We start from the raw sequence: 27,117 nt of genomic DNA on the forward strand, positions 1-27,117 counted from the left end.
CATTTCTAGAGTCCTTGTAGGATTTAAAATTCTATTGGGTGTGGTTACTTGAGATGAACAGGGACTGTCTTAATCCGGATGTAGCCAATGGACAGCATAAACCTTCCTGCAGACAGCTTCAGCCACTATTACTCTGGAAAACAGCCTTCGGTAAGTGAGAGTGAACTAGAGAGAAAAGTTTTCTTTTCTCTAGCATCAAAATGGCTGTGAAGTCACTCTGCTCTTGGCATTACCCGTCACTCCTGGGATGGAAGCTGATCTGAGCAGCCGAGGGCCTGGCGCTGCTGGGACCGGGTCCTGGCAATTCATGTCAATGTTGACTGTCTCACCCTTTCCCAGGCTCTGCCTCACCACCTCTCCACCAAGGGCAGTGGTGGCCCAGTCCTCACGGGAGGGATAGAGGTCAGGAGTCAGATGAGGTCAGGAATGCTGCAGGGGTAGGGCTCTCGGCGATCCTCCATGTGGAAATGGCACCTTCCACGCCAGGAGAAGCTCACTCACAGCCAAAAGGGAGTAGCTGGCAATAACTGGGGCCAGCATCTGAGGCCTTATCTTTACAGCAATTGCTTTCACACCTTATGAAAGTGGGTTGAAGCTTCCGGTTTATAAGGAGGTAGCATGGGTGACCTCAAGGGGAAAAATGTCATCAATTATTTGCATTGTGATAGCCTGGATGCATCTGAAGGTTACTTTCCGGGTTAGGATTGGTATTTTGCACCACCACCAGATGTTGCCAATAGAGTTCTGACATGAGAAAGAGAGACTCCTTTGGGCAAAGTTCTGGTCTATAAATAAGTCCAAGTGGCCAGAGAGTTTAGGTCAAGGTGAGTTTATTGTCCACATATCATTTCCTAATCACATCCAAAACCATTTCCAAACTCATCTTTAAGCTAGTCAGAATAACAGGTTATTATTTCTTAAGATCACTTAACACTGAACAGATAGGACCTCTTCAGAGGCAACTGACTATACCATGTCACCACCATATCCAATAAAACATTTCCCCACACTTCCTAAAAACCTTTCATATTGATCACGCTACTTCAGCACTTGCTAGCATCCCGACCAAATAAACACCCACACCTCTTACAGAGTACACTGTGAGAGAAGTACATGGACTTGAAATGGCATCACACTCGTTTAAAGCAAAGAAAAAAATGATAATAATAATAAAGGAAGTCCAAGACGAGAAACTGTAACTGAGAGAAAGAGAGATCTGAGGTACATGGTACAAGAGTAATGAACATAATGGAAAAAATCCAATGGCCCGATGGTTTGCTGGGGATTTAAGAGGCGGCTAGCAATAAGAACTGAAATCCACGGACAACAAAACACCACCTTGCTTTTTAAAGGACGGGCACCTGTTAAAATACATGGAATACTATAACGGCTACACTCGGTAAGGCACTTATTTCTCCAACCTAGGCTGCAGGCAAAGGAATAAATGATGCGGCTACAGCGTGCATGGATACATTTGCTGATGGCTTCTTGAAACCTGAGCCAAGAATCAGGTCTGATAGCCCAGCCAAGCCTAAAGCAGAGGCACACAAATATAGGAGAACAGTTCTGAAAAAGTTAGGCAGAATGATGTTCTGGGTTTAGAGTCTAGAATCGTGAAAAACCATGTGGCGTGAGGAAGTCATAAACATCCTCTGAGTCTGTCTCCCTGCCCTATTTTGTACAAATGGACAGTGGCATGAGCGGCTCTTGAGAACGGGTCCAAGCCCATAGCAGTGGAAGCCTGCACTTTCTATAGCTGGTTTGTTGGCTTAAGGGGACTCGACTGTCTCAGCATTGATTTCCCTTTTAAAGCTATTCTCAGGGTTGGACTGGCTCAAAGATAAACAAAGAGGAATCCTTTCGGCTTAGAAGCCAGCTGGCTTACTCAGACCTCCTCCCATCCCTATCTTCCATCCCCATACTACCAACATCATCTCCTTGAACTAGAAAATCATTATTTACATGATATAAGGTGCAAGTCTATTTCTTCTCCCAGGCCTACCGGCTTTGGGCCATGGAGAGAAAAGTCCCCTGCCCTCTTTGAGAAGTCATCCAATCCTGCTTAATGTCCTTATTAACTCCCGCCCCAGAGCCCCAGGGCAGTGTGGAGACTGCAGGAAAGCCACGGCTCCCTCTGAGAAGAGCCTACCCTAGTGAGGGAATGAGGCTGATGCAGTCAGACTTGCTTCCTCCCCCAGTTTTGTCACTTAAGCCCCTGCTAGTCTCTGAGCCATGTGTCCCCTGGCAGGACGACAGAGGCAGAACAGAGCCTCTGGAACAAAGCGTGTAGACCGAGGAGGACCTGGCTGTCAGGCGTGGTGAGCCCTCAGCGGTTGGTCCGGGGGCAGACCCAGCCCAGGCTCCTCTAAGAGCAGCCGTTCTGAGGGGTTGTCCTCTGGGCAGCGGGGACTCTTGCTGCGGATCTGTCCCCTGCTTCCACCTGCAGGCTTCGTGGCTGATATGAACCCACAGGAATTAAATTATGCTTAGCATATATTTTTGACATGCTAGGATTTTCCCCACCTAGGGTTTGGCCAAAACAGGGAGAGGAACAAAATTTGGCAAGCTTGGGGAACAACTTAGCCCCCACTGATGGAGAAAAACAACAAAAAGACGGAGAGGAGGAAGAGATTTCTTTTGTTTGTTTTTAAGGTAGAAAAAGTTCAGAACAGGTTTGAAACCCCTTTAGGTAGGAAGTGAAAAAGAAAAAAAAAAACAAAACCACGAAAACTGAGCTTCTCTGAGACAATCTCCTACCAAGGAAACCAAGATCCAAGGAGAGGGTATCAGCCACTTAAATGATGAGCTCCTTCTCTTGTTTAAAGGAGGGGACAGGCAGGAAAACCAACTAGCACCTTCCCCAGCAGCAGCCCACACCTAGCACCTGGGCCCCGAGGAGGACGGGAAAGACTAGAAGGCCCCGGGGCATCTGGGCCTGAGGAAAAGCAGGAAGTTCTAGGCTGCAGGGAGTCCGTTTCCTTCCTCGTCAGGTTCTCTCAGTTGCTGCTGCTTCTGTCTGCGCTTCAGGGCTGGTCACTAGGGAGTAGGTTTGTACCCTCATCTCGTCTTTAGGCTCCCGGACACTCCCCAGCTCTCGGACCAGCCTCTCTCTGTGCTGCGGGCTCCTCGTGGCCAGAGTGTCCTGTGCAAAGTGGGCTTTTCATAAAAGACCGCCTGACAGCTTTCCTCTCCAGAATTCAGAACTCACCACCCATTACCCCACCAGAAACTCCCTAGAATGTAGGGTTCTGCTAACTCATCGAGTCCCTGACCTTCTAAACACCCCGTGAGAATCTCCCGCATCAGGACTCGCACCGCTGTAAGGAAGCTGTAAGGAAGCAGCCTCGCCACGCCCCCTTCAACTCCCATCCAGTGATCATCCTACCTATTTCCCCAATTCAATGCGATTTGCACCTAAAAACATGTACTGCTGCTTCGGAGAGGACCTGGCCTTGCTGCCCCGTCGGAGACCAGTGGGGGAGGAATCCCCACAACACTGCAAGCTGCAGATTCAGACCTAGAAAACCCTGTGGTCACTGTCCCCTGCGGATGCCTGTCAGGGAAAGAGAGGGAGGGAAGGGTCCCTGCAGGATGAGAGGACCCCAGCGACGAAAGCCCTGCTTTCGGAAGGGCTGCAAGATGAGGGTCTCCAAGCAGCCTGCTGAATGCTTTAGCCTGTCTCCTGATACCTAAGTGCAAAGCATGGCTTCCTCATCCACTGCCTAAATGTCTGTGCTGAATGTCTGCATGTGTGTGTGTGTGTGTGTGGAGGGGGGAATCCCTTGGTTCAATTGCATTTTTTCCATCATGATGAGGATACCAGAGTCAAAATGGAAGCCTGATGACCTTCATTACTGAAAAGGTCCCAGGGTGTGAGCCCCAGGCCAAACCTACCCCGTTGCCCGCAGCCTCCTCCCGCCTTCTCTCCACACGCATGGGCTTCCAAGCAGAAACTGTGTGTGTGGTTGTGAGGTATTATGAAAACAAAAATGTGAATTGTTTTCTGTTGTAGCTATTGATGTTTGTCCAGTAAACCTGAGGTAAAGAATACTCTGTCTTTGAAGAATATGACCAGAGAGGAAAAAAAAAAAAAATCCAAAAGGAAAAAAAACCAAAAAACACCAACTGTGAATATGCTACCAGAAGAAAAACTATGAAAGGGCTTTTCCAGTACAAAGAACTCATATAGCAACCATCTACTTCAGGACTTGGAATTTAAGCAGTAAAATAATATATTATAAAAATGTTTATAAAATAGCAGCACACTCTGTGAAAAACATTACAGCTAAGTACTGTTAATGTGAATAAGGATGAATTAGCTTCTTAGCAGCGCAAAAAAAAAAAAAAGTAATAATAAAAAAAACTGAACATAATAAAATGAAAATAAGAGACCCTTAGGTTTTTCTCCATCTTCAATCCCCATACTATGAAACAAGGCAGAATCTGTGTATAAAACAATTCTTCAAAGGAGCCCTGTTCTGATTTTTCTTTTTTTGCTTAAAAAAAAAAAAGGCAAATATTTTAACAAATAGCTTCATTACCTGTCAATTATAATTGTGCAAAAAAAAAAAAAAAATGTTGTTGTTCCAACCTCCTGGCTAACTGAATGTGTTTAAGAAGTGGAGAGGGGAAAAAATTCAAGTACACTGAACAACTTTGCAACTAATTAACAGAAAGTGTAAAAGGGAACAAAATGCCACACTGCTGTTCAGCTGTCATTGCTTTTCGTGTCCAAAGGGGAAGAATATAGGTGGGAGTGAAGATCCTTACATGCCATCAAAACGGTAACAGATCTTTGTTTTTAGGCTTTTCTGAGGAATGTTGTGATGGGAATGTCAGCAGAGAGGGTTGTCTCTCCATTCCTAGGAGGGACACCAGAACTGTGTACCAGAGAATGCCAGATACCAGAAGCGACTAGTACCAGGTGGGAGGGGGCAGGGCACCAGAGAAGAAGGGAGGAGTCTACGCAGTATAATTTGCATAAACCATCCCATCCATCCCTCTGGAACAATTTTTCAAAGTGCTTTTCGAATGGAATGGTTTATAACAACGCTAAAGTGTGGACCAGACATGCCAATCAGCACCAAAAATTAGTTTTCTCCTAATAAGGAATGCCAGGGTCACATAACTCTCTTTAGGTGTTACAAGATTCCATTCCAGATCCCACCCTTGGTCTCCATCTGCCTCTGTTTCATGTGAGGTTTGGTAATGGCCCAGAGCCACATTGCCCCTTTAGACAAAATATGGTGGTACACGCGATGAACCATGTTTGGAAGAAGAAGCAAGATGTCAAAAAAACATAAACCCAGGTCCAAATAACCTGTGTCCAACTGGGGAGTAAAACATCTGTTTTAGGTAGCAGCTACTGTAGACAGCAAGAGTTCCTAACTAGAGATCTGGCAATAATCCTGACTTAGTCATAGGTGTCAAGACCAAAGGTGCTTCTACATCCAAAATGGTTCAGTCACGCTGAGAGATTGTTTCATCCTCCCTCCCCACTGTGTCCATCCTTGTTTCCAATTCCTTCTCAAGTTCATGGCTTAGCAATCTAATGCCGTAAGATGTATACACGGTGGTTGGAAGTTATCCTAGTAGGGGTGTATATGTGCTAGTTCATAACATGAAAAAAAGTCTCCTCTAATTTCTTCCCATAATGCAGGTGTACATTTTCTCTAGCTACTCTGCAGTATACCTGTAAGCATTTTACTACCACTTTTAACATAATCAAGCAATAACTGTTCAAATACACAAGGGATTCCCTTCTACCGTACTTCAAATAGGCACCAAACGCTTTTAATTATTCCAGCTTTATCAGACCTTTTTCTCTCACTTCTAAAAGACCTTTCAATATGATCTAGGTAGGGGCAGAATTTTGTGTGTGTGTGTGTGTTTTTTTTAATTTCACCCTAAAACATAAAGAACAAAATAACCAGAGAGAAGGAGAGCACAGATTTGAGCATATCTCTCCCATGCGGCCCGACTGACATCTCACAGGTCAATATCACGCACGTCTGTAGGGGTGCTGGCTTGGTCCACCACTTCCTCCTCCTCCTTGGATCCATCTCCTGCTTCCTGAAACTGCTGCAGGTTGCTGATCAGCACCTCCTCAATCTGTTCCTGACAGGCTTTGAGGCAATCCTAGGAGGAGAATGGTACAGACCAGAGAACTGTTAGCAACATGAACAGGGTATAGAGCATTTGATAAAGAAAATACACACACACACACACACACACACACACACAGTTCAAACCGCCTATCATTCCATACTAGTTTTGCAGTAGAAATAAATGTGAAATAAAGGAGATGTGTTTTTGACATGCCATGGAACCTCATTACTCCCAGTCCATGTTTCGCCATCACCTGGGAGCATGTTAGAAATGCAGACTCTCAGGGGATTCATGTGCACAGGAGAATCTGAGAAGCTCTGGCCTAGATGGTGAGCCACAGATGGGCACGCAGGGTCCCGGAGGGATCTAAGGGCCATAAGACAGTTCCTGGGGAAGTTGGAGATTATGGAGAAAAGGGGCAGTTAGCGCTGTAGTAGGTAGACAAGGGATAAGAGAAGAATGGGCTGAACTGCACCAGCTCTCACTACTGAAAGTGCTTAAAAACAAAACAATCTGTTTTTCTGCTTATCTACCATTCCATTAACTCTAAGAAAAATACAATTCAGAATGCTTACTAAATTCTGGACACTCTGCGCTGTCCAATTTGGGGATAAGCAAAGATGTGCAGGATTGCTCTGACATTAGTGTATTGGTAGGGAAAATGCCAAGTGTCTGCCCAAGGCAGAAGCCGCTGGTAGCTGGCTGGTGTGGAATGCAATGGCAATTCATGGTGTCACTAGGAGAGACTGTGCTCCTCCTAAAAAGCAGGATGTGAGCTGCACCACTTGCTCAGTGGGTATTCCAACCTCTGTCCTCTGCGAGGCTGCTTTTCTGCACTCTCTTGGGCAGCACACACGTGGAAAATATACTCGGTTGAAGCTGCCTGGTTCTTTCCATGTGTCTGTTTCACTGTGCAGTTGTCAATGAACAGAGGTTTGCCAAACACAGAGGGGTCATCTTTATATCCCAAAAATCTAAAATAAAGTTGGAGGTAACTACTCAGAAACAGAATTTCCAGTCCCCCATCTCTCATCCACTCCACATTTCAAACTAGCTTTTTAAGAAAATTAAGAGTAGGAACAACTGCAGACGAGTGCTATATCCCCCAGAATGTAAGAAGAAGAAAAAGAGGAAAGGCCAGGGAAGGCAGGGGAGAGTTTGGGGGTGGGGGGTTAAAAAACTAAAAGAGGAAGGGTAGGTATTTGCTGACCTCCCACCATACTTGCAGGCAGCAGCTAAGTTAAGTTCTCTGATCTCAGTTTCCCCACTTGTAAAATAAGGATACTGAAACACTCATGGAGTAAAGATCAACTGAGATATTATGTATGATGTACTAAGTGGCAGTTCAATAAATGATCATTATTAATTATGAAAAACAATAGATAATCAATCCAGGGATCTGAACGAATTCTTTAGAACTCCCCCCCAACCCCCAAATATTTTTTTATATCGTTTGCTTGATTTCAGAGAGGAGGGGAGAGGGAGAGAGAGATAGAAACATCAATGATGAGAGAGAATCATTGATCAGCTGTCTCCTGCACGCCCCCTATTGGGGAAAGAGCAAGCAACCTGGGTATGTGCCCTGACCCGGAATCACACATGACCTCCTGGTTCATTGGTCAACGCTCAACCACTGAGCCACTCCAGCCGGACTCTTTAGACTTCTTAAAATGAGGGATGCATTTGCCCAAGATTGGTGAAGGGCATGGTGACTGGGACTGCGAACTGAATGTCAACCAAGACAGACATAGCCCAGCTGCAGAGGTCCCCATGCCACCCTGAAGAAGGTGAGGTGTCAGGGGATGGCAACCAAGAGACCTACTCACATCCCTCAGCTTTCCTGTGGCTTTTCCTAGTCCTAGCCTTTTCCCTGCTAACCCCCCTCAACAGCGATTAGGAAGCTGGTGGGCCTCTCCTGCCCCTCTACTTGGATCTTCCCCTTGCTCCTGCTCCAAGGCCATCCACAGCACGGGGCTGTGAGTTACTCACCACTTGTCAAAAGCTCTAGGTGGTGAAGGCTAAAGGCATCATGTTTATAAGGACACTGGCCTTTTAGTAGGAGACATTTGAAAACCTTAAAGCCTTACAATCTAAAAATCAAGGTTACTGTGGGATTAACATACAAGGCAAAGAGGACCTGGTAAGTCAAAACTAGTCTTGACCATCCCTTCGGAAGGCGGTTTTTCTCTGTTGGTTTTTCTTCAGCCGATGGACAGCTCGTGCTCCATTTGAGCACCATCCGAAAGAGCGGACTTGCTCCTGGGGCCATGTGGTGGGCACACATCCCATGATGCCGGCCCCTCCTTGCCCACACCTCTAGCCTCGGCGCCCTGATAGCGTGTTTGTGACCTCCAGCTCGTCACACGACCCCGACTTCCTTCGCTGGCTGGCTCCAGCCCGAGCCCTGCACCCTCCTCTGCCTCCATGAATGACCCGACGACGGAACTCCTACCCTTAGCCCGCAGTGTAGCTACATCATTCCATTGTTGCCACACATGCACTGCACTCCACGGGGGACAAAGGGCTGAATGAGCCCCAGACCCTTGCCAACTCAGGCAGAGACAACTTAGGAAACTGCCTCATTCTTCCTTTCTTCACAGGCTGTTTGGGGAATTTCCTTGCATCCCAATGAGGCCCACAGCAAAAATGTGGCCGGAGAGGGAAACCTCAACCTCCAATGCTACTCCCCACCTCCTACCCCCGCTTCCTTCCCAGCACCTCTTCATGTCTTCAGAGACTGGCCTTAGAGAAGGTGTGCCGGCAGGCCAGGAGGACCAAGACAATGCGAGGGACCCTGTGAATGACGCTGTCAAATAGGCTTCTTTCACTTCACTGCTAACTTTTTATTTATTTTATTTTTTTATTTTAAAAATATATTTTATTGATTTTGTACAGAGAGGAAGGGTGAGAGATAGAGAGTTAGAAACATCGATGTGAGAGAGTCATTGATCAGCTGCCTCTTGCACACCCCCTACTGGGGATATGCCCACAACCAAGGTACATGGCCTTGACGGAATCAAACCCGGGACCCTTCAGTCCCCAAGCCGACGCTCTATCCATTGAGCCATACGGGTCTCAGCCACTGCTAACTTTTTAAACAGCTCACCGACCATCAGGACCATGACATGCCAGGATGACCCTAAAGAAGGGACATCTCATAACCTTCTCCTGGCGATATTTTAGATTGTGACAAAGTTTTGATGCAACCTAAGAAGAGGATAAACGTCATGGCCGGTCACTTGAGTCCGTGTCTGTTCTGTTTAATATCTTCCAATAACTTCACAACATCACCATGGCCTGCCAGTCTCAATTCTATTTTTTCATTAGCCAATTAGTGAAGTTGTGTTGTGTGAAACTGAAGCGACTAAGACAAGGTCAGGTAAGACTTTCTGAGGACCCTGGCCTATAATTGATGTTGAGAAATAGAAAGCTTTTGAAAAGCCTTTGAGAGACCGGAGGATTAGAAATGCGCTTGAGACACATGTGCCCAGCCTTTGTCTTCTGTTCCTTCCTTCCTCCTCCTCTCCTTGTCTCCAGCATCCCTCCGCAATGACTCTGCCAGGGGCTCCGGAGAAAGAGCCAAGTCAAAGCTGGGTCTTGTTCAAGAGATTCTATAGACAAGTGAGCAGTGAGATCAACGCTGGCACAGGGCACGAGCTGAGTGCCCAGGGGACGGAAGAGGAACCCCAATCCTGCCTGGGGAAGCAGGGGAAGGTTCACGGGGAACCAGGACAGTGCCCCTCAGACTTACCCTTGGCAACGGAAGTCAGTACAGGTTCCCCCAAAAGCCAGCACTGTCTCTCTGGCTGGTGTCTGTTTTTAGCAGCACTTATGAGTGGAAGGAAAAAGTACTTAAAATATACCACCCTCTGAGACTTTTATTCCCTGTAAAACTGTCAGGCTTCTCACTCAGTTTTCTATTTGGAATGAAGCGTTCTGGTTTATTTTGGCAACCGGAGGGAGCAACAAAGACCAACTTTCTCAGAACCGCATGGGTCCCTCCCATCAAAGCTTTCTGCTGCGGCCAGGGAGCCAGAGGAGCTTGTTCCGCTGTCTCCAGCCAATCAAGGGGACCCCCTTTTCAGCAGTTTGATCCCTGACAACCTCTGCACAGCGAACATTGTAAGCTTCAGGAGACCACAAATAACAAGGTGCACAGGACAGGCCCAGCCTGCAGGGACTCCAGGGTAAGATGTTGGCTCCTCCCTATTCCCACTCAGTGCTGAGAGCCGGAGTGTGTGTGTGTGTGTGTGTGTGTCTGTGTGTGCGCGCACGTGCATGCGCAAATGCAGTATTGTGTGCTTGACTTCCTTGGGGAAAGCTCATGAAAACCTTTGGGCATTTCAGTGTGGCCCAAGGACACTGTATATATGTAGTATATGTATACGTGTATGTTTTATGTGACAAGATATGGGTAACATAAAATTAACCATCTAAATCGTGTTTAAGTATGCAGTGGCTTTAAGTACATTCAGCTTGTGGTACTCCCACATGTCAGCCCACACCGAAAGACCATAACCATTAAATAGTTCCTCCCCATTCCCTTCTGGCCCTGGTATCCTCTAGTCCACTATTCTAGGTATCTCACATACGTAGAACTATAAAATATTTATCTTTTTGTGTCTGGTTTATTTCACTTAGCATGCTTTCAAGGCTCATCCATGTTGTAGCATGTGTCAGAACTTGACTTATCTTTAAGGCTGAGTAATATTCCACTGCATGTACATACCACATTTATTTCTCCATTCCAATATTTTCAGTCATCAGGGTTCCTCTGCTGGGAGGCCTGGTGAGCACCTTCATCTGACGTGATTTCCTATTGCACTTATAGCTCTTAACACATGACTTGTCATTCATCTGTGACCTGCTTTTGCCAGGGTTTACCTACCTTACTCTTGATTCTCCACACTGCTGCTAAAGTTCCTTGAAGGAAGGAGCCTCATATTTTATTTTCCATGCACAACCCACGCCCCCAACTTCTACCTTAGTGCCTTGGGTCTATTCCTTGCTCATAATGCAAGGGTCTGGGACAAATGGGCCTTCAATAAACACTTGCACAAGTGATGGAGAGTAAGTGCTTGGATGAAATATACCACTTCTCAACTCAAGACATGGTACACAGAGCTCAGGAAGCAAAACTCACCTCCCTCCAAGAGCTGGTGCACCCTAAATTCTAGTCCTTTTATTTCCCTTCACTCTGTGCTTCGGCTCTTCAGAGAACACAGGCTGACGGGTGGGAGGAGGCTTAGCACTTGGGAGTTAAGCACACAGACAGCCTGGCCCGGGGATGCTCAAGCCTTTCCACTGAGAACTTTCCTAGCGAGAGGGTGAGCAAGCCTCTGGGGACTAGGGATAAGCTTGAGACTTACTGAGGTCTCCAACTGTTACCTGAAGAGTGGTATAATTTCAGACTCTAAGTTTCTGCTTCGTTTTTAATATTAAAATGTTTAACCCCAAGCCCTGTGAGAAGGAGGCATGTCCGCACCTCTGGGGGTCACTAGCTGGGACGTATAGAACTCGGAGGGAGTTTGTATTCGTTTAACCCAGGCTGACAGCTGACTGGAATGGACTGGCTACATCTTATCTGGAAGGGCAAGCAGTTCCTCCAGCATGAAAGGAGAGTGGTTTGCAGTCTGGAAAAGCAAAGCAGCCTGTGAGCCTGGGTGGTGCCCCAGAAATGACCTTTATGCATTCGAAACCAGTAAGGGGTGATAGAGACAGAGATGGGAGAGGGTGGAGACCCACCAGTGGGGCAATCAGCCACAGGGAGCAGATCTGTAAGTACCTGAGAGATGTTACAACACCTGGGGGTCGAACTCTTATCCCTGACATTTCTGTTTCTGGGGGTCAGAAATGTCAGGGACAAGCTGGTTGGGAGTCCTTGTGGAAAGGCAGCCTTCATAGGAGACATTCCTCAGAAAAGGGAGGAAGTGAGTCATTTCTATAAATGTTAAGTCCTGTCTCTAGAGGATTCAAAAAGCATTCCTCACCTGGAGCTGCCCTGGAGGGGTCGTTTCAATCTATATTTTGGAAACCATGTTTCAAACGCCTATGCTTTGGAGCCAGCATTTTAAAAGCATATCTGAGAACTGTTTCAGAGGAGGCTCCGTAGGTTCTATCCCACCGTCAGCTTCACTTCCTGGAGAGGAGCAGCAAGGTGGGTGGGGGAGGAAGCCAGCAGGCGGCAGGCTTAACCTTCTGCCCAGTGTCCCCAGAGAAGGCGCAGGCCATAGGCCTGTCAACCACATCACCCCTTAACTCAATATATTCCCACAGAACGACATTCAGACCCCCCCGCCCCTCCCTCCCACCAAGAACACCCAGAGGGCCATCATAACGTCCCCCGGCATTCCTGAGCCTCTCCATGGTGACTCACAAGGGCCTTCCTTAGACTAACACCCGCTCCGGTTGCCTTTAAACCAAAGGCCTTTTTCAAACAATAAGATGCCAGGGCTGCAGCCAGGGTGGAGAGCAAAGTTCCCAGGCCACGTCGGAGCTCCTGGGTTCTAATCCCAGCTCTGCCACTGACCTCCCCACAGGCCAGCTACCCCCCACCCCTCGGTGCCTTCCCGATCTCTCAGAACCCCCTGGCTCAGGCCTTCTAAGGGCTGCAGTCTTCTCCCAGCTAGACTAGGAGGCTCATTTAACCCTGTTCTGTCTCAGAACCTTTTTCCTCGGAAGGAGCTTCAAACTCTGACAGCCAGTATTACAGCCTCTGGGCCACCCACAGGGTGCAGCACGGGAAAACCCACGTCTAAGAGCAGTTCCTTCCGTTGGTGTGGCCCTTCATTCTTCTCAAAGTGTCTTGTACCCTATTGCCACATGGGACAAAGGGAAGTGAGAGGCAGAGGAGGCCTTGTGTGGGGACCTCTTGCACGGCCACGCCCTCCAGGACAGCAGGCCCTTGCTCTGGCCCTCCCTTCTCCCCTGGCGTGAGCAGACACGAAAGCTCGCCCAAAGGGGGAGGAGGCAGCTGACGTGCATGTCAATGGGAAGGAAGCAGGTTCACATCCACTGGGTAGCCCATGTCATAGAGCCAAATTAGTAACCGGCCTGCCCGCCCCCTTGCACCTGCTTGCTCAGTGCTTTTCTCTGTTTTAAGGCTTCTGAAACCTTAAGAGGAGGCCTTCCCTGCTGGATTTTGTACTCCCTTGGTTGATCTTAGAACACAGAAACCACCACCAACAGAAGTACCTGACACATCATCACCAAGCAAGGAGGTGTCTGGTCTTAACCGAGAAGAGGGCTGCCACCTACCACATCGGTGTTGGTGATCTTGGCCAGCATCTCCACCAGGGCATCGGCGGTGAGCGAGCTCACTTCCTCGTCCTGCTGCAGCCCGCACACGGCGGCTCCCACACTCCCAGTCGCAATCATCGATGGCGGGTACATGGCGAACTTAAAGTCTGTGAAAATGGGGCACAAGGTCAGGGCAGGGGAAGGAATGAGACCCAGGAGCTCCCCAGCCTGAAGATACTCAGAAGCAGACCCCGGCCTTGCAGACCCAACCTGTCAGGGCGGGGAGGGGGAAGGGAGGGAGGTTGTGCAGAGGGAAGACATGGGCTGCACTTCAACTTGAACCTTCAAAAACAATTCAGCCTTGTGTTCCCCTTTCTTCCTCTGCAACACACAGTGACAACAGCCCATGGAAGCACTTTTACCAGTGACCCCACTGCCCGGCGCCAAGGCAGTGGTGTTCTTAGAAACACCGCTGCTCACTGAACCGTGCTCAGACCTCCCTCCCGGCTCGGCCAGCCCCGTGGGCGCAGCCGGCCTGGCCATCTGACGGTCTGGCTGGCGTTCTGACCCGAGCCCTCTCACCATGTCTGCCTCTGGAGGGACATCTATGGTGATCATCTGCCCAAAGCCTGCTGTCCACAAGCCCCTCCAGTGCCGCCTCCTTCCCCACAGACACCAACAGGGCCAACCTCCCTGCCTCCTGCTCTGCTGTAGGTCTCTTCCCGGGGGGGTCACAGGAGTGCTTCTCTGCCCAATAACCTCATTAGCTTCCCCCTGTGGCATTCATAACGCGGAGGAGGAAGCCAGCCCGTGGCCCTGGGCCGCGGAAGCCTGGGTGGGAGCATCTGGCAGGGAAGGGCAGGTCCTTGAGCTCCTCTCCCTCTGTGCAGCTCTCAGACCAAGAAGCACACCTCACACAGACCTATCTTGGTTGTCCCTTTACACTCAAAAGCAACTTCTATTTGTAGCAGATTAACTTCTGGAAGCCAGGAGATCTATGGAGGTTGTCCCCGGTGCAGCAGGCACTAGTTACCCAGGGCTCTCTCTCTCTCTCTTGTTTTGCTAAGAAAACACCGAGGGGAAGTCCTGGGGACAACGTCCCTCTCCCCAGAACCGGGAGCACCGTGTGCATGAACACAGCTGCCTCTCAACAGGTCAGAGCAGCACAGAATACTGGCCTAGCACCCCCGTGGTGAGGAGCTGCTGGTAACCAGGCTGGCCGCTGCTCTGTGCCACCCTCTTTGGCAGCAGACTGGTGTCCTCTGGAGCCAGGAGCAGCTGCCCAGCTCGCCTGCTTAGTCAGACAGGAGGCGGCCTCAGCACTAAGAAGCCTGGTCCCGGCGTTGGGACCTTGAACAGGTCACTACCTCCCACAGCCCTTGGAATCCCATTAAGATCAGCGTTTTTCTAACCTCCAGTTGCAGTTCATTAGTGGGTCATGAAATTCATCAGTGGGGCATGACCAGCACTTTTAGTTGCTTAATGGAACAGAAGAGGATAGAATGTATCAGGAAGCAGGGCAGGTAGTAAGAGTAAATACCATTTTGAGAAACTTTTGTATCGGTTTGCTGTATTTATGTGTCTCTCCTGAGTTGTGTTATATAGTGTGTTTCTTCCTTCGAGGTTTAGGTAAAAAAGCTTAAAGACCTCAGGCTAGCTAATCTCCCAGATGCCCTCTAGCTCTCATTTGCTTTTACTCAAATATCTGGAAGAAGAGACTGGCCTGGCTGGGTGGCTCAGTTGGTTGGAGCGTCCACCCATACACCAAAAGGTGGCGGGTTCAATTCCCGGTCAGAGCACATACCTAGATTGTGGGTCAGTCACCGTATGTGTGGGAGGTGACCAATGCTTCTTTTACAATGTTTCTCTCTCTCTAGAAATCAATTAAAAACATATCCTGAGGGCTAAAAAGAAAAAAAACACACCCAACTCCCTAGGAAAAAAGCAAGGAAGAGATAGCAGAATATAGCACGGCTTCCATCAGCCAGCAGTCACAAGGCATCTGGTGTGGTCCCGGGACCACCTCAGCCCCCGCCCCCCCTAGGGAAACAGCAGGGAGAAAAACACTAGAATGAAACATCTGAAGGGTCGTGAACTTGCACTGGCTTTAGTCAGCCAACCCTCCCTCCCTCCCAACAATCCCATCCGTGGAACAATCTACCAACCCATGTAGCCATTCCTGGAAACTTTAAAACTTTGGCTATGTGATTGGATTGAGAAATGCCCATGATACTTGGGGGTGGGGAAAGAACAGAAAAACATGCATAGGTAACTAATTTTACAACCTCTCATCAATATGTACCGTAAATATATATATATATACACACACATAGGGATGAACTAGGAGCATACCTAGAAAAGGTATACAAACTTTACTACCATTTGGTTGGGGAAATACATTTTTGCAAAATTTTTTTTAGTATTATTTTACTTTAGCAAATAAAACCAAGTAAAGCATCTCTCAGAAATCTCTAAGTCTCTCTCTCAAAAATTCCAAGAAGCTGTATCTGGGTGCAGAAGGCACATGCAGGGTCAGGCTCTCTTTCCACCCTCGCTGCCCACGGAAAGGTGAGAAGTTTGTGGTTTGTGACCTCCTGAGACCTCGTCTCCCCCCACCCCCCACCCCCTTTCTCCTGAAGTGTGATGAGAAGCGAGGGACTGGCCAGTGATCCGTTCGCAGGGATGGCACCCCAGGATTGAAACACAGTCAGATGGCACAGTCTGGTGCGTTCCCCATGCCTGGTGTACACACGGGTAACTTCTAAAGAAACTTCTCAAAGAACTGAGGTGCTTAAGTGGACAGAAGCCTTGGATACACATAAGAGGACTCTCCCAGGAGATGGGTAGGATTTGGACAGCAGAGCCAAGAAGCTCCAAGAATTGGAAGGTGGAATGCATGGAGGCTGATGTCCCACCACCCATAGCTGTGTGAACAGGGGCACTACCTGATCTCTCTGAGCCTATTATTTCACCTGCAAATAAGGATAATTATACCCGCCTCATAGGGTTGTTCTGAAGATTAACTAAAATAATCCATATAAAAGCATAGTGCCTGGCTCATGGTAAGGAACCTACCAGCTGCTGCCACCACCATCACTGTCATCACCACCACTGTTCTTGCCACTGGAAACTCATGTGGGATTGTGGTGGGCAGTTTGGAAAGCTGGAATCTGCTCAGCAGAGGTGAGGAGAAAGGTACCCGGCATCCTGGGTCTGCAGGCAGATGCTGAGTGAGAGCAGGCCAAGCACGCCAAGGGTGGGAGGGAAGAGGGCTCTGTGTGACCCGAAGAATCTTTCACTGTTAAATTGTGGGTATGCCCCAGAAATGGCCTCATCAAGTCCCCAAAGCCTCCTGATGGTTGTCAGGAGTGGGAGAAACCGAGGCCCCACAGGAGAACTGACAGAGGTCACAAGCACACAAGGAAGACTTAAGGTGGCAACTCTCCTCCCAGGGACTCCACATTCACTCAGGTGTGGTCCACCCAGAGCCAAGGAGCCAGACGCCTCTGGCATAGCCTCCGCTCTCCTGGAGGGGAATCCACGGGCACTCTGCTGCTGTCTGCTTGCTCCCCTGCGGTAGGGATAGTGAGGAATTAATGACAGTGTACGGGACATCTATTCTGAAACATTTCCTTTGCCGAAAAACCAATGAAGTCTCAAGAGGTGAAGTGACTTGTCTGATGTCTAATGCTAGGCCTGGGGTTAAGATGAAGACTTTTGGACTCTGGATCCAAGTGCTCTATATAACTTACCAAAAGGTGTCTTCTCAAGATCACCCCTGTCATCCCACTAAGGAATACAGGGTCCTCCTTCCTAGCGGAAGTGGAAGAAAAGCCCAGAAGAAAGATCCCTGGCTCAAGGGTCAATAAGATGGGTGCTATTCCCAGCCATGCCCCGGAGTGCTGGGTGACCTGCACAAGCCACCCAAGGGCACCACAGCACCTCCTGGGCCTGCTGGGATCCTTCGTCTGAGCAAGGGCAGGGAGAAGTGCTAGTATTTGTCAGGTTGGTATTTGTGCTTCTTGCTAAGATTACTCTGAAGAAAGAGTTATGAGCTAACCAGGTTTAAAAGCACTGGTTCCGTGGCCTTGTGGGTAAATTTAGCGCAGATGGTTTTGGCTCTGGTGACCAAGGCCTTGAAGTAGAAGAGAAACTGCTTTACTTTTGCTCACCACTAGGGGGCAAGAGACCCTTGATCTGTGGCTATAGAGAAACAAAGAATCCAACCAGGCCTTTTCCTATCTCTCTCCCTCCTCCAACCTGCTGTCAGGTGGGAGTTTAAAAGGTCAATGAATGTCGTTGGTAGCACACACCTCACCTGCCGCGCCCAGAAGAGGTTCAGCACACCCTGTTTCTGTGGGGCAGGACTGCCATGGCAAGCTCATGCCAACTTCTCTTCTCAGGCCTCGGTGGGAGGAACATGGGAAGCCTGGAGAATGGTGAGCAGCCTGCCCCTCACTCATCTGACAGCCAGATGGGAAGTGAGATGTCGCACTGCCCATCCCCACAGGCGCACTTACAGAACTGAGACTCTGGGTTCTTCCCGGTTCAACTGGCCGCTTCCCCTCAGCCTCATGACCTTTCCGCTGGGGAGGCAGCGAGAAACTCACAGCTGGAAAGGTGGTTTCAATTCTTCCTTCTGGGCAACCATGAAGGTGAGCCTCCTCTCTTTGGGTCAAGAGGCCGAGTCATTGGCCCTCTCTGGGCCTCTACTGTCCCTGGTGCCACAAAGCCATGAGACACCCTTTTGGTAAAGCCAGGAGGGCTGGGCGGGCACATGGTTCTCACCATCACCTGGGCTCAGGCCTTGGGGCTTTCCTGTGCATGGCACCAATTAGCCAAGCAGAGCATTTTGAGGTGGGGCTCCCAGGCTCGGGGACGTGGGAGCCATGGATAAGCACCTCCTCCCCCACCGCCACTCCCACTTCAGACTCATCGCCACAATCTGTCTTCTAGGGTCTACCGGAATCTCCTGCTGTGCATGGGCTCAGGTGTCAAGAATCTCCCAGCACAGGAGTGCAAGGCCGAGCCATCTGAAATGGGCTACTTTCCTTGTTCACAGTCCTGGGGGCTCTGAGGCACAGGTCTGCCTCCCCAGGGTCAGAGCCCTAGGAAAGGGAATACCAGGAGTAGTTGTGATGATGGCCTCACCCCAATGCCCCCACTGAGCGGGTCGGCGGGGAGAGGAATACCAGACAGTTGGAGGCCATCTCTTCCAGAAGCCACTGGGGCTGCGCAGGGAAGGAGGAGGGCACCTCTCTGTCCCACCACCATCTTCCCCTTCAGCCCCGAAAAGGAAGGCTGGCTTTCCGCTCCCCTTCCCGCGGCCCCTCGGTGCTCTCCGCTCTCTCTTCCCCTTTCACACACACATACGCTCTCCAGGCTGCACGCCCTGCCAGCTCTTTCACAACCAGCTTTCCCCATGAACCGGCTCCCCCGGACCCCTGTGGGCCTCTGGCCTTGGCCGCAGGTGCTTCTGCAGCTCCGTGACCCAAAGCCCAGGACGGGGGGGAGGGAGCGCGACGTGACGTGGAAACGGAAGGCTGGAGGGGCTCCTACCTAAAGGCGGGAGGGTCGCCTACCTGTGGTTCCGTTACCCTGGGCCTGCTACTTACCTGACCGTCCTGGGCCCTCACCCGTCTGTCAGCCTGGCCCCAGGATGTGGAATCTCATCTAATCAGAGGGTGTTTTCTCCAAGAAAGTCTAAGCCCTTAGCTTTTATACTGTCTGTGCCACCACGGAAACCTGCACACAGTGAGTTTCTGTAGGGCTTGGTCCTGCAGACCACTCCAGGCCAGACCAGGGAAAGAGACAGGAACATCCTTCCTCAACCCAGAGCACGTCTGAGAACTTCCCTCTGCTCCGACAGCCCACACTGGAGGCTTAGTACTCAGCATATGGCTTCTCATTTGGTGAGAGGTGTTCTTTCTCCTCTCTGTCCCCCAGATTCTGCCCAAACCAGCTCAAAGTTCCCAGAGGCAGTCTGCATAACTTCCTCTGCCTCCCCTCAGACCTCTGTCCTCAGTCCCTGAATCCCAGGCTCCCTACTCTGGCCCCAGAGTTGGCAGCCACTCCGAGGATCTGGGTAAGAAGGCCAGGAGTGGGGGATGGAATCCCCAATTTTAGAGAATGGGCCTTTGCAGAACCTGGGGATCTGCCCATGCCTGGGTTATTCCACTCACCAGCCCCACCCCAATCAGCAATCAGGGAGGAGGAATGAGTGGAAAGACCCCAAAATATCTGTCAGTCAAGAGACAAGGTCAAAGCAGAACTCGGGCTATCAACAGCTGGGCAACGGGGGAGCTTAGGGTTGCGGTCAGCTATCCTAGGGCCACAGAAAAAGGACTGGTTCCTCCCCACTCCCCCACCCCCACCCCCACCCCCACCAGTGAATACTGACAAGGGAGTGGAAAGAAACAGCTAGGCCTGGGAGACAAAGTGGCAAGTCAATGAGGCCTGACCTCTAGGCCCAGGCTAGACAGCAGAAGGGAGGAAGCAAAAGAATGGCTTCTGTCTAAAAGTACCAAGAACCCGGGGAGCTCTGAAGAATGGCCCCCACGGCTGCGGGAAGGGGGCTAACTCTCCCACAAAGGGGCACAGGGCACACACACACACCAGGAGGCCTGGTCCCGACCTGGAAGGGCAGGACCAAAGAGAACCAGCGAGAGGAACCCTGAGCCATGCAAATGTGGGTGGCATGGGCACAGGGTCCCCCAGGATTGAGTGAGGGCAGCTAGAGAAGCAATCACACCCATCTCGGCTGGAGACAGTGGCATTTTCCGTTAGTGCCGTGGCACGTTGTCCTATACATTTCTTGGTTTGCAAATTACTTCCTTCCATATCCTTTCTGATTTTCATTTTTCTACCCACCGTGAAAAGGCTGTAGAGTCATGTATCTATAGGCGTGTTTTGCACATGAACACTGCCCAAGGTCTCCTCAATGATAAGTGGCAAAGCCTGACCTTTTGACTGTGGACATTAAGCATATACACTAGTACATATTATAAGGTCATCCTTACCCACCTACAAATAGCATGCAGTAAGCTTTTTAAAAGTTAACCCCTTGGAGTCCCACCCCTACAATCCATATTGCTTTTGGCAAACATGAGCTAAACTCCCCTCCCGGCAAAAGATCTTTACCTAACATTTCTGAATGTGAAAATATAAGTTCCTGAAACCTTTCCCCTGCACAATGAAAGGCCCAGGTTCTCTCTCTCTCACCCAGGGCCACGGCAGGGGAGAAAATGGTAGAGACTGGCCAGGGCTCCGTTGAATGAGACAGTATCGAACCACACTGCCTTTAGTTCATTCCGGAAAGGCAAAGCAAATGGGGCAGGCACTCTGTATCAGCTGTGGGACCAACATAATGGGTGGAAAGATGTGAACGTGGAACGGCCAGTGGAGGTGGCTGTATTTAGTCTGCAACTGAAGTCAAAACAGCCGCACACGGAGGACACCGGAAGCCAGCGCAGAACGTGAGTCCTTGCTGAGAGACAACCAGGTCCCCTCCCCCACCCAGCCCGGGAACAGCAAGGAGGCAGCAAAGGCCCTCCGGTAAAAAGAATTCCTTTGGCCTCCCTCCCCACTTTTCGGTGCAGGCCGTGTGTTTATCTTGACAGTGTTCCTTTCACCTGTATTTGCTCCCACCCCCAAATTTCCTCTTGGGCTTATCTCCAAGCCATCCTTTTCCTCAAAAGATTAAAGATTTAAACACAACCAGTGAACAGTATGTGTAATCTTCAAAGAGCACTTTAGACACCATAAAGCATATTTTAACAGGCACTATTTTTCTTCCTTACCACACCTGTCCTCATAAACCATTTATGAGTTCGGTAGAGAAAGAGAATATGGCAGCTCACATAAAGGAGAAACAGCCCGGGAATGAAACCTTGGACTCTTAAGATTCCTCCAGGCCACCCCTCCCTTACACCCCAAACCCAGCCTGCCTCCCCGGGACCATTCCCAAAGGACTAACAGGGCTCTCCAGGACCCCGCCACCCCCCGCCTGCTCCTACCGGTGGCACACAGAGCAACGAAGGTCTGGGCATGCTTGCGGATCAGAGGCAACTTCTCATTGTCCTGGGGCAGCCTGCGCAGGATGGGCTCGATGAAGTCATGAGGAGTGACCGCAGCCAGGTTCCACTTCAATTTCCCCAGCACCACCAGCTCCCACTCCTGGCGGAGAAGGGAGAACAGTATAAAACACACCGGCGACCCCGGTGCTGCTGGGGCTGGGGGGTTGGGGTCCAGACAGTTTTAATGGTGCTCATTAGGACGCTGCTGGGCTGTAAGGCTGCCCATTTGTCAGAGTGCTCTCGAGCTTTGAAGTTGCGGAAGGCTCTTCTTATGCTTCCAATGTCAGGCTCCACCGAAACTAATGAGAGCCCAGGTAGCGGCTGCCAAGATTCCACTTTCTTCTATTTCTTCTCCAGCTGTCCCCCACCCCCACCCCACTCTGACTCCCATGCAATGCTACTGCTTGCCCACCCAGAACGCTGAACCCACAGTAGGCTGCTGCCAAGGTCACTGCAGCCCTTCGGTAGTAATTTATTGTACATGTCTCCATCACTGAGGTCTCTCTAATCCTCATGGAAAAATGATGCACACAGATAAAGCTCAAAATAAGGTTCCTTGGCCCAAATCCTTGGCAACCAATTAGCTTGCTTATTGTTGGTGCCAAAAAATTGCCATTTTCCTCTCTGCTAAAACTTTCCCCTCAACACATAATACAGAAATCTTGGGGCAATGATACACAGTCAGAGCACCCTTTCATAGGGCACTGCCATCGAAGCTGAATGACCAAGATGGTCATTAGCAACCCATTGTGCACCTGGGAGGTGATTCAAGGTCAGGTGAAGGTGCTCTTAGTGCAAATGCTGAAGGGGACAATACAACTTTTGTCTTTTTTAGGCCTTTTGTCAGCAGCTCACCTAGTAAAAAAACCTTTTCTCCCTTATGGAGATACTTCTGGGGAATTGCATTTAAAGGGTGGCAGGCCAAAATGAACACCTTAAAAATGTGTAGTGGGAGGGGAAATGGGCCTATCAATTGATCATCTTCAGGAGCACCCATCCTGTATGTACCCTGCTCTCTCTGTCCCTGAAAACAGCTGATCGGACTCCCTTCCATCTGCTAGGCAGCAACCCGAGTCAGCCCTGCTTCCACAGCGCTGCCTGCCTGTGGGCCTGGGCTTGCTCCCTTCCCGGACTCAGCTTTCTCGGGTGTAAAATACTAGAACTCTTCAAGACCGCAACTTCTGGGATCAAGAGATGAGCAATGGGAAGGAGTATTTGTTTGGAGCAATATAAATCAGCATGGTTGATCCTGGAAAAATCGGGGGGTCCTAAAGAACACCTCAGTCTATCATCATGTTGGAACAAATGAACCATATGGAAGATCAATGTTCCTGCCCCCCCTCTCCCCGCCTCTTGAGGAAAACAAACTGGTTGCCAATTCTAACAATTTTTTCTTTACAAACTGTAAAGACTATTGAGGTAGAACAAAATCCCTGATAAGACGACTAAACCACCCGTGTCTTCTGAGATGTCTTGAAATTCCAGCCCTTCCTTCTCACGGGGGAATGCGAATATAAATCTCTCATCTTGTACCATTATTAAAGGAAGCAGATCTCCCAGAAGAAAGCACCTTTCTGGGCCTCTCCGGACCAACCCAGAAGCAGCTGAAATCTGGCAGCGGTTCAAAGGTGAAGTCATTCAGGCCCCGCTACATTCTCGGCAATTCCTCCCCCACCCTTGCACATGTCTGCCACTAGATGGCAGCACAGCTCCAGAAAGGAAGGCCTCTCACAAAGAGCTCAGTCCCAGCAGCCAGTCGGCTTGGTGGACTTTGTGCAGGCCTTGCCAGTAAGGGAAAGGGCGGTAGGAGGGGGCCCTTTTTCTAAAGGGTGTAGAGAAAGGTGTGCAGACACTGAAGGTGGGCGGCTCTACCATTCCATTGCTGCAACATGCATGTCTTAAGTGTGGCGCTGCAGGGAAAAAGAGTTAGATTGGTGGGAAAAGGGTTTGCTGGTAGAAAACCAGTGAAGACAGGACCCATGTGGTTGTAGAGGTCACAGCGCCACTGGAGGCTGGAGCTCATGTCTGAGATTCCTCCAGCGGGGGCCACATTTTGACTTTGCTCAAAAGTCAGTGAACTCGTATTTATTGAACAGCTACTATGTGCAGGTATCTTGAGACTTTATAGCAATATAGACACTACCGTTGAACTCCAAGTTCTTAGGAGACACACACCACCACTCATTCCAATCATGCGGACTCATTCCTATCATGTGTGTAGCCAGGCTATTTTCTCGGAATACGGTGATTGAATTTTATTAAAATATTATCATTGGGTTCCCATGCATCTCCTACACACACACACACACACATACACACACACACACACACACACACACACACACACACACACAACTGAAAATGAATCTCACCAATACAAATCTCCATGAGGATCTTCTCTGTGGATATAGCCTCAATAGTTCATGAGAACACACACACACAAAAAATCTTATTAAAATAAATATTCCCTGTAAGTGTGAACGTTCCGGTGGTGGGTAATTCTGCATCCTAAAAATTTATTTGGAGACCAGGAGAGTCTAGGAGAGAGCTGGAAGTGGGACACGAAGGGAGGGAGGGAGGGGAGACATTACCAGCAGTTCCTCGGGCTTGATGGAGTTGTCGGTATAAATGCACAACTTTTCTGCCGTCAAGGGTATGGTCTCTTTGAGCTTGGAGGCCAGGAACATGCAAACAGCACCCAGGAGCTGAAGGTGGGTCTTAGGGGTCGGAACCCCAGCCAAGAAGCGGTCCAGGTAATTCATGGCCAAAGGGAAGACCTCCTCCTCACACTTCTGCTCCTCACAGACCTACAACGTGGGAAAGAATTGGGGGGGAGGGGGGGAGAAAATATCAGGAAAAGAGAGAAAAAAGAAAAAGCATAATTTATAGAAATTACAAAAATATTTAATTTTTTGTGGGTGGGGGAGGGGAGTAGAATGTGATAAGAATAGAAATGAGGAAATTGGGGTAAATCTAAATAGCCCATCCGTGCTGGGGGATTCTCCAGAAACCTTAAAAAACATAATAAACAAACAAAAAAACGGTGAAATTAAAGGTCCAAAACGGGGGTTGGCTGAGGAGGGGGAGGCAAAGAAATCCGCAGCGCCGCCCGCAGCCTCACGCCGCTCCATTTGGCTATTCACTTCTTCCCTCACTCTAACTCACTCACTCTCTTTTTTGGATTTCGTCATCTTTTCAAAAAATCAATAAAAATATTCTGGAGGCTCCGGGGGTCTTCTTCTTGGTCTCATTCGAACCCTCAGACTCTACTCTATCATTCCCGACAATTGGAAAAATTGTCCCGGGGGGTCCCCGCGGCCCAGGCGCCGCTATTGGGGGGGTGGGTGGGGAGAGGTGGGGAAGGGAGGGGGAGGGCGGCGAGGAGGAAGAGCGCCGCAGCCGAGGCGGCAGGAGTCGGAGCGAGGGGGGGACGGTTTCAAAAAATAATTAAAAATCGAGGAAATACCCTAGAAAAGCCCTTTTGGCGTGAAAACCCCAAAGAGGACCCAGGCTTCCCAAAACAGAGGTTTCGGGTGCCGGAAAGGTCCGTTGCTCTCTCCCTGGGGCTTCGGATCCCGAGGGGAAACTTGGAGGGGTGAGAGCCGCGGCGGGAGTGTCCGGCCGCGGCCCACAAGGGCAGAGACCGGGGGACGTGGTGAGGAGCTGGGGGACCGAGAGGACCCGGGAGCCGCCGGAGAGGCACGGGGACCCCGATCTCTTCTTTCGGGGTGCCCCCACCTCCCCCCTGCACACACCTCCTCCCCCCTCCCCACCCCACCCAAATCTCCGCACCGAGGACACTGGGAAGCCAAACTGTAAGTAACCGCTGTGACCTGCGGGCTGGGGGAGAGGGCGGCCGGAGGAGCGGGGCGGCAGCGATAACGGGGTGCGAGGGGGAGCGGGCGGCGTTCTCTAGCCTTTCCAACCCGAGTTTTGCAAAGCAACATGGCGAAACCACGGCAGGTCCAGGGCTGTGCATACGTGGGCACACGGCTTGCTCTCGGCCAAGATTTGGAGCAAGGATAAAGACATGGTTCTTTGGGTCTCCCCCTAAAACACACGCTTCTTCAGTGTGACTTCCGGGGCTCCTCAAGTCCCCGTTCCTCTCCTTCCTCCCCCTCCCCCTCCCCCTCCCCCCGTGAGTGCCAACGCGGAGTCGCGACCACATGCGGGGACCTGGGGCGAGGGCGAATTTGCTCTAGCCTGGGTAGGGGGCCGGGGGGCTACTTTTTAAAAAAACGTCTAGGTCCCGATTTTACCGTCCTAGTCTCTCGTCTTAACTGCGCACAGGGCAGGTCAGAATGGGGGTGGGAAGAGGCAGCCACATGCATGCACACGCGCGCGCGGATGCTCCCCCACCCCCACTCCGAGCCTGCCTCGTTTCTCCCAGATTTCCATCCTCTCCCCTCCCCCACAGTGAATCTTGCATCTTGCAAGGGACTGAAATGGGGCCACGCGTCTCGCCAAAGGGCGCGGGGGGACCTCGAACACAGGAGCCGGGAGGCGGGAGCGGAGGCTATCTTCCTCCTCTCCCAGTTTTAGGGCCCCCTACGCGGGTGCGGGTGCGGGTGGTGGGGGGAAGAGATACCTCCGGGTGGGGACAGGCGGAACGTGTCCGCGGACTTACCTCGAGCATCCAGGTGGCCACCATCCTGCGCATGAAGGGCTGGATGTCCTTCTGCACGCACTTGAAGTAGGAGCACTGGGGGAGGTAGCGCTCCTCGATGGTGAGCAAGTTCTGTAGGACGCGCTCGTCGCGCAGCAGGTTGCCGTCGGGCACGGCCCTGCGGACCCGGTCCATCTCGCCGCACAGCAGCTCCATGGCCAGCGGGGTGCCCGCTCGGTCCCCCCGCTTTCTCTCTCGGACTGGAAAAGTTTGGTTTTTTTTTTGAAGGGGGGGAAGGGAAAGGGCTCCCCTTAACCTTTTTGCTCTGGCTAAGTGGGGTGGTGGTCGGGGGGAATGGTAAGGGCAGAGAGGGAAGCCGAGGGAGGAGAGAGAGGAAAGGGATGGGTGGTGGAGAGGAGAGCCGCGGGGGTCTGCAGACTCTGCCTCTCCTCCCCTCCGGACTGTCTCGCTCTCCCCAGCTCGCTCGCCTCTTCTGCTCTGCGAGGCGGTGACGCAAACTGGCTGGGCAGTCCTCCTCCCTCTCGCCGCGCTCCCCTCTCCGGTTCCTCCTCCCCTTCCCTCCCCTCCCGGCCCTCCCCTCCGCCTTTCAATCTCTCCCTCCCTCCCTCGCTTCTTTCCCCTCTCGTTATTAAGGAGAACAGCAGCTGGCCCGACCTAACTTCAAACGCGGTCTGCCCCCCCACCCCCCCAGCTCTCCGAGACGCTCTCCCTCCATCCAGCCCCGCATGCCAGGGGCCCCGGATAGGGGAACCCACCAAAAAGCACTGATTCTCTTATTGATTCCCTCTAATTTCGCACACGCTGTCGATGTAGCCTACCAAAGTGCGACCCTCCAATTTTGGATTCTTCAAAACTCATCCTGTCACTCCTGCCCATGTATGGAAGACCCAGGAATGAGGGGCAGATTACTTGGAGACGGGGACACAATTTAGAAATAGACCCCTTAAGTAAAAAAATAAAGGAGTGCGATTCCAGAAAAATTGCTACCTCGCATACCCAGAGACACAGGTTATATATCTTAAGTTCTTGATCATCTCTAAGGTGTTTCAAAAGCCCACTCAAAGGGAC

The 27,117-nt window shown here is 50.5% G+C and overlaps 1 protein-coding gene across 1 annotated transcript; it reads right to left on the reverse strand.

Annotated features, from left to right (window-relative positions):
* Positions 1-813: 813 nt before the first annotated feature.
* Positions 814-26,547, reverse strand: CCND2 (cyclin D2). The gene is made up of 5 exons (XM_036455690.2): positions 26,050-26,547; positions 24,014-24,229; positions 21,363-21,522; positions 13,366-13,514; positions 814-6,138 (listed from the first exon to the last, which is right to left on the reverse strand). Exons 1-5 carry the CDS (start codon positions 26,242-26,244, stop codon positions 5,989-5,991), a joined length of 870 nt encoding a protein of 289 aa, XP_036311583.1. The 5' UTR covers positions 26,245-26,547; the 3' UTR covers positions 814-5,988.
* Between the last annotated feature and the right edge of the window lie 570 nt (positions 26,548-27,117).

Source organism: Pipistrellus kuhlii, unplaced genomic scaffold, assembly GCF_014108245.1.
Source record: "Pipistrellus kuhlii isolate mPipKuh1 unplaced genomic scaffold, mPipKuh1.p scaffold_m20_p_3, whole genome shotgun sequence".
Classification (NCBI taxonomy): domain Eukaryota; kingdom Metazoa; phylum Chordata; class Mammalia; order Chiroptera; family Vespertilionidae; genus Pipistrellus; species Pipistrellus kuhlii.

Coding starts and splice junctions, on each gene's coding strand:
- CCND2 (XM_036455690.2), bottom strand. CDS start 26,244: ATGGAGCTGCTGTGCGGCGAGATGGACCGGGTCCGCAGGGCCGTGCCC. Junction 24,230..26,049: donor TGGCCACCTGGATGCTCGAG/GTAAGTCCGCGG, acceptor CCCACGTTGTAG/GTCTGTGAGGAGCAGAAGTG. Junction 21,523..24,013: donor TCAAGCCCGAGGAACTGCTG/GTAATGTCTCCC, acceptor CTTCTCCGCCAG/GAGTGGGAGCTGGTGGTGCT.